General features: G+C 44.0%; 1 protein-coding gene across 1 annotated transcript; it reads right to left on the reverse strand.

Annotated features, from left to right (window-relative positions):
- Positions 1–1,513: 1,513 nt before the first annotated feature.
- On the reverse strand, positions 1,514–7,419 carry LOC125301118 (Krueppel-like factor 9). The gene is made up of 2 exons (XM_048253421.1): positions 5,499–7,419; positions 1,514–4,270 (listed from the first exon to the last, which is right to left on the reverse strand). Exons 1-2 carry the CDS (start codon positions 5,980–5,982, stop codon positions 4,035–4,037), a joined length of 720 nt encoding a protein of 239 aa, XP_048109378.1. The 5' UTR covers positions 5,983–7,419; the 3' UTR covers positions 1,514–4,034.
- Between the last annotated feature and the right edge of the window lie 351 nt (positions 7,420–7,770).

Raw genomic sequence — 7,770 nt, forward strand, 5'->3', positions numbered from 1 at the left:
CACTCCTTGAATAGAAGGTCAAGTGCTCCACCTAGAGGACACAAGTGGCAAACAGAGGAGAAGGGAGCACACCCCATTCAGATTGATGGTAGTGGGTGTTTGTACTCCTCTGCTCATTGCATCAGCCTTGCAGTTCCTCAGATGTATGAAATTATCAGTGGTGAAGGGTATTACAAATCTCATTGGCTAGCCTGCAACCACACATTTAATCCTTTTGAGGAGCGCAGAGAAATGGCTCTGCCTTTGAGTAGTGTGTTTTAAAACTCATTCTAGTATTATACCACACAGATCTAGAAAATAAAATAAACCACCATTTAAAAAAAAAACTCAGTTCATCATCACAAACAGGACTCTTGGTCAGCTACAGGACCCTTGGTTAGCTACAGGACCCTTGGTTAGCTATAGGTCCCTTGGTTAGCTATAGGACCCTTGGTTAGATAGATAGAGATAGATAGATACTTTATTGATCCCCAAGGGGAAATTCAGGGGGTCTCAGTAGCATACAGACATCACATACAACATGCACTTACAGCAGAAATGGTAAATATAAGTATAAGTATAAACATATAACCAAACTCCACTGTACAATAGAGACAGTAGGAGATAAGAAAAACTAACAAAACTAAATACTAAACATACTATATAAATTAAATGTAAAAAATCCAGTGTGCTTGAGGGTGATCAAGCATGAGACGCTTGTAGTGACAGGGCCTGTAGTTCTGTGTGCATGGTGAGGTGCTCAAGAGAGTGAGTGTCATGGTGAAGGTGCAAAAAGTAGTCCAACAGTAGTCCTTTAGTTATGTGTGCATGGTAAGGTGCTCAAGAGAGTGAGTGTCATGGTGAAGGTGCAAAAAGTCGTCCAACATTAGAATAAGGTCTAGAGACCAGCATAAATAATATGGACAAATAGGAGAGTAAAGTATAATGTGGTTAGCTACAGGACCCTTGGTTAGCTATAGGTCCCTTGGTTAGCTATAGGTCCCTGGGTTAGCTACAGGACCCTTGGTTAGCTACAGGACCCTTGGTTAGCTACGTTCTACACAAAGGGGGAGTGACCCCACACACAGCAGCAGACTCCAGGACAAATCAGGCCTGATCTGGGCCTCAGTGTTTCCCATACATTGACTTATTTGTGGCAGCCCACCACAATATCAACATACATACTTATATGGGATGCAATCCACTCATTTCATTTCTCTCTCTCTAATTCAGTCATGTGCAAGCATAAGAAGCAGTATGCCTACGCTAACGTTAGAATACTGTTGGGTTGTCGAGGTCAGCACACTATAATGTTACAGCTACTTGTCAATATCAACTTCTCGTGCAAGGCAATTATAACTACAATTCAATTCTGTGGGAACACTGGAGCCTGACACATGAAGAGCCTCCGCTGTGGTCAGGGATATTTCTTCTACAATTCTGATAACCAAGGGCTCTGGGGCAGGATTTCACTTCACAAATCACACAGACAGATCTTTGGCACTGAATTAAAACAACAGCAGGAAGAGCAGTCTTAAAACATAGGCTATTTATTTATTATTATTTCTTACAAAATATCTTGTTTTTGTTGTTCCTGACAGCAGCTATATATGGAGTATGTACAAACCACAATATTAAGTTGAAGAGACAAAACACACAAAACTAAATGAGGGTAAATCAAACGAAGGTAGCCTTTAAATAAGGAGACACTGTACACAACCACCCTGAGAAACAAAGGCGTCCATGACATGTGACAATAACATGAAGTGAACCAGTGTCCTCGCGATGAGGTAAATGGTACTATGGAATGGAATGTTTTCCGTACTACATGTCTCTGAGATGTTCATGATAATGCATAAATGCATAAAGACAACATACACAAGCAGTTATCGGCATCTTTTAAAGATACCCCCAGGCCTAGAATACAATTCATGCATTATACAACTATAGCTGAGGTGTGTATAAAGGCTATTATTGTAACGAGTAACAGGTCCTTTGTAAGGCACTAGAGACAGATGATTTGCAGATTACAAGTGTGACACCACTCACATTTGGTGTTAATGCATGGCTTTGTTCCTCTCAAATGACCAGCTATCTGAAACAGGGATAGAATCAGGAAGTTGGGCTGTACCGACACTTTACATCAGACCTTGATTATATTGGACTTTTAATGTCATTTCATAGCGTTTGTGAGATATATACCCTCGTTGACACCAGACCCTTCTCAATTGAGAGTGGCTCTGGAAAAGGTAAATTGACTTATGACTTCCAGCAGGGGCGTAACTAGCAGTGAAATTAAACCTAAATAGGTGCACCAAACTCTTACCAACTTGTTTCAGAAGTTTAGCAATCTTGTAAACATAGGTTTTAAATGCAGTTGCTTACTTAATTCTAAAGAAATACATGTCCATGCTGGATTAGCGATTGTATTCGCATGCCCGTGTTTTAGGGACATTGGAAACGGGCTTCAATGGCCTCTTGGCCAGACGGACCTGCAGAGCAAAGTCCGTCTGGCCAGTTTTTATGGGTATTCCCAGTCTAGGGTATATTATACCTAGTCCACTGTGAAAAGAATTTGGACATATAGCACATACTATAATTTAGGGAGATTACAGCCTCAAAAGAAACATGGGACTGTACATGGAGCAGGGGGGGTCTCTCGGATACTTGCCATAGTAACCTCTGACTCAACTTTTCCCCTCACAGGAACATTTTGTGTTTTCTGTGTTTGGTATCAGTTGCTATGAGAAAAATACCACGTAAACATGGGGGGTGTCTCAAACATTTCTCCTAATAAACCTACAAGTTTCGTGCATCTGTACAAAAAACACAGAAGCCTTGACAGTTGAAAATGAAGCAAATTGAAAGAGACTGTTAGTTTTGGGGCAGTTTAAGACACAGCTGGGATTGCTTCATATAAAACGGGAAGACAAAGCTTCTCGTCTCATAGCAGCAGACAGTGCCCCCTGGTGGTGACCCCGTCTACACATTTTGTTTTGTGAAGCGAGGCGCTGGCAGAGTGTGAGCAATGCCTATGCAACTACTTTGGCCTTATCTTATCTGATAACCAGTCTTAAAATTGGCAAAACACAAAGGTTACAGTTCCCCAGTTATGGCAGAGCAGAATGCAATTCACAACCAATTGCTTTTCGAGTATTGGAATAAAACTTCCCAACAGGCAGTTCTCATGGGATTAGAAACAGGCAAACATTCCCTGAAAGATTTGTGCATTTACCTTACCCCCACAAATAGCTCTGAAAGCTTAAATCTGATTCCTTTCCATTAATTAAGGCAGTCCTTTGTCGCACTTGATGAAGCACTTGGACCTTGGATCTTGACTACAGTGCACCAGTCCTGTGCTTCCACCACAGTTAAAGCAGATAAACAAGAGTAGAAAACTTACACAACTTCAGCAGCTATTTGAAAACGGATACGCCGTCAAAAACGGATCATTTTTTAAATATTCCTATTGCACCCTGAAATATCTTTTTTTTTTTGCATGGTACGCACACTTGGAAATAAGCAGGTAACATTCCAAGATGTAATTAACATCATTGAGAGCTACCACCTGCTAGACTCTGGTGTGACACTGCTGCAACGCATTTAGCTGCTGGAAAAAAGTTAGTATTTATCATTGACAGAAATCTATCAACCTTTAGCTTGCTATAGCTCCACCATATCATAGCATTCTTTTTTAGAACAAACCTAATATAGGGGGTTAAAAAGCCATAAACAGAGTAGTATTCTTATTATTATGTCTACTGCAAAAGCTACACTGGAATATTTAAAAGAAGTTACCACTATGTAATCGACAGAATACTGATGCTACATAACAAGTCTACATCTGCATACCCTTCTACTTATAATAATATCCAAAAATAAATCACAATTGCAAAAACAATACCTATGAGGAGTTCTGTTGTTGTCTATAAAGAATGCACATAGTCTCTGGGTCTCCATGGGCATCATTATATCTAGGATATTACATATCTATGATACATGGTTGAATTGGACCTCGTGCCCTATTTCTGGGACAACCGCACTCGTGTCCACCCTCAAGGGAGCTGGGCACAGTCCTCGCGGGTGCCCTTGCGGGCGATCATGGAGGGCTGGAAGCCTGGGTGGCGGCGGGCGTGCTTGACCAGGTGGTCACTGCGCATGAAGCGCTTGTCACACAGCGGGCACAGGAAGCGCTTCTCGCCTGTGTGGGTCCTGATGTGGCGCGCCAGCTCGTCGGAGCGGGCAAACCTCTTCCCACAGTCGGGCCACGAGCAGGGAAACGGCCTCTCACCTGTACAACACACAGACGCACACACACACACACACGCACGCAGCGTTATATGTCTGATGCAAGAAGCACCCCACCTAAACTAAAAGTAGGCTTGCTGCATCACAATTATAGTGACACCCTCCCAGCTTAGCCATGTTCATATATGATTTACGATGAATCCTTGAAGGAAGCAAGGTTGTGAAGATCCAATTGCAACCTTTACAACTCTACTGACTGTTACCCTCTTAACTGTCTATGGACACTTTCCTAAGCTTGCTAGTAGGCACAGAAGTTGTCCTTCCTTTGGTGGAAATATTGTTGATCAAAGGTCTTCAGTATACTCTGGTTTAGGCTTGGTCTAGAGTACAGGATGAGGTGACAGATAATGACCATCCAGCCTGTCCTCAACTGTCTGCCTCAAAACCATCACTGCCCTCAGCCATCTTAGAGTCAGGAGCCATGTTGAAGTCAGGCACCCATAAATAACACATGGGAAAAGGACTCAAAAGGCAATTAGAGCCCTCCCAGGGCTCTCAGTTGAAGAAACCCTATATGTTGAGACTAAATATTCACCTCTTCAAAATGTAGTCATAGAAAAGGAATAGATTATACAATTCTGATGATATGTGGGGGTATGGCTACTCTATGGGTTAGGTAAGCAGTTCTATAGCACGACTGAACACAATTATCTGCAAGCACAGCCTTTGTCGAGTTTGACCCACTGGGTCTGTGTGTTTCCACCTGTGCTTCCAGTTGTGAGCCCTGTTGCGGTTTGCCACTCTAAACTTCCTCTTGCTTGTTAGGGTGAAAGTAAACAAAAACAAAGCATGATCTCTTCCTAGCCAACTTGAGTGAAAGGGTGCATCTTGTCCGTGTGACACTATGGAAGACTACGTTAAATTATTTTGAATCACACAAATACATAGGCCTACTGATAAAAGGACTGGTAACTCCCTGAGAAGCCCTAAACGGAAGCCTATATTAGCCTACTTGCATTTGCATCGCCCACGCCTGATGTCTGCTCACAACGTGTACAAGGAATGGGAGGTCCTCTAATAGGCAACTGATAGACTTGGGTCTATTGTGTCAAATTCATCTTCGAATAGTTCAATCCAAATGAATGTAGCATTGTAGGGTAGTGCTGTGCACATTCTGTGATAACTGTTAATTTATTAGACCGATCATTTCAAGCATAAATAGGCTAATCAAGTTTACTAATGTCTCCGTAATCATACATTAGCCTACTTACCAGTGTGTGTTCTCATATGAGCTTTTAGATGCGATGATTTGCCATACGCTCGGTCACATCCACTGTATGTACAGTGATGTCGCTTTAAAATCGGCGATCCGTTTAATTGTCCTCTCTTAACATTGGGCGTCGGTGTGGCGGAGGGGGTCATGTTGGGGGTCGCAGTAGTAGAATCAGACAGCGTGGTATAACCGCTTTCCCCACACGAGAAGTTATCGGAGGAGTTGCTGCTCTCCGAGTTGACCGACATGGGTCGAAACTTTCCATGGAGACCAGTTAGAATCCCATCCGCAGTGATAGCCCCGTCTTTAAGTGTGTCACGAACTTCTCGGTCCTCCCTCGACACCTCAGTTTCCCCAAGGGATAGGTCCAGGGGCCCCAGTGTGTTGGGGGGAACTGGGGTCGGGCGGTGTAATACTGGTCCGCTAGATATGGACACCAGACACTCGGCAGCAAAGTAATCAGAGTACGCAAACATTGCCATAGCTTTCCACGAGATAAGGTAGTCAGTATGTCGAAAAGTAGGCTGCCGTGAAAAATTCGACGAATCGCGTAATTCGACGTTAAAATGCAAGATTAAAGTTCAATGAAACGTGGTACGTACCATCCCTTTGTATGCGTGTTTAGGAAGCGTCTCCCTCATGCCACATTACCTACAATAATGTGCGTTGGGGAGGCCGGTCATTGTGTCTGAAAAACCGGTTTAATTGACTAACGCTCTCGTTTAGGGAAACACGGAGGGTGACGCCTTCTGACGTCTACTTTAGGAAGAAAATGTTTCTGAGGCGTTTTTTTCCCCGCGAGGGGTACAAAGCGGATGAATGATGCCCCACAACCCACGCCCACTCCACCCATCTCAACAAGTACTGAGCCTCTGACGACACAGCCATAGCCACAGAACTTCCTTTGAATGTTGGAATATAATTTGTTGAAAATATTTATATATTTTAACCAGACAAAGAATACCATTTTGGCATCTCGTGTAGGCCTCACACAGTCATGGTTGATGTCAACTTTAGAATAGCGGGGAGTTTAATTTGTTGTTACAAACTCAGTAGACAGTTCATGGGCAATTAAGTGAAGCAGTTGCACTACATCCACCTCCAGGTCTTGCTTTTTAAATGCTGAGTTCCATGGTCTTTAAGATAGCCCTATACACAGACATCGGTCAACTTGAAAAACATTTCCAACCTTTTGGTGAACACTTATTTTTAAGGTTCATCAGATAGATAGATAGATAGATAGATAGATACTTTATTGATCCCCAGGGGAAATTCAAGTCCCAATCAATGCCCAATTACCACTGTAAGATGCTTTTGCTTACATAAATGCCATTAACAACAAAGAACACTCTCTAAAAATGCACTCTCTAAAAATGCTTTCCGGAGATCAGCTGACTGGAGGCCACAGAAGGCCTCCCTACTAAACAGCATCCAGTCTGGGTCAATGTGTGCAACAGTAGTCCCCTCCAGAACAGAACAGAGAGCACATTTCCGCAACAGCTGGTGAACTGTTGTGTGCCGCGCTGTTAGATCACTGAACATCACGGTGCCACCGCCACCGCCAGCCGCACTTTGAGAACAATGCTGAGAAGGAAGTGCTGCTGCATTGACTGAAGCCTAATCCACGTGCCAGGCGATTAGGGCGTTTGTGGAGGAGCCCCGTGTATGTGCTCATGTATATGTGTCGTCTGCCAGGACTGCAGTGGGAGGTGGTGTGGGGGCTTAAATCCCATCTGGCAGCACTGTGCTCGCTCCCTTCTCTCTACTTCTGTCACCGCGTACATGCACACACACACACAGAGAGAGAGAGAAGGGGTGGACAGACATAGGGCTCACACTGGAGTAATTAAAAGGGACAGATAATTGGAATCTTTTTGTCACAGATAACAGCTAAGCCCATCTGTTCACCCATGCACCCCCCGCCCAGTTCCTCTCCACCTCCCTTGTCAGTCTCCATTCCTTCCCCCTACCAAACTCCAACCACCACCACTACCACCCCTCCCACACACACACACACACACACACTCCCCACCAGCCTCGCCTCTCTCTGCACCCACACTCTAACGACACACACACACACAGAGGCGTCTGTCTGTGTGGCAGCCTCCCACACCGTGGGCCTGAGCTCACTCATAATGCTCTTTGTTTACTCGGAGTATTCAAAGCCAGGAGGGACGTGAAAAAGCGGCCCCGATGTGCCGAGGTATTAACCTTGATTTACAGTGGGTGTGCACCAGACAGTATGCAAACCAGGGCAGCGAGAATAATAG

This window comes from Alosa alosa, chromosome 9 (assembly GCF_017589495.1).
Source record: "Alosa alosa isolate M-15738 ecotype Scorff River chromosome 9, AALO_Geno_1.1, whole genome shotgun sequence".
NCBI lineage: Eukaryota > Metazoa > Chordata > Actinopteri > Clupeiformes > Clupeidae > Alosa > Alosa alosa.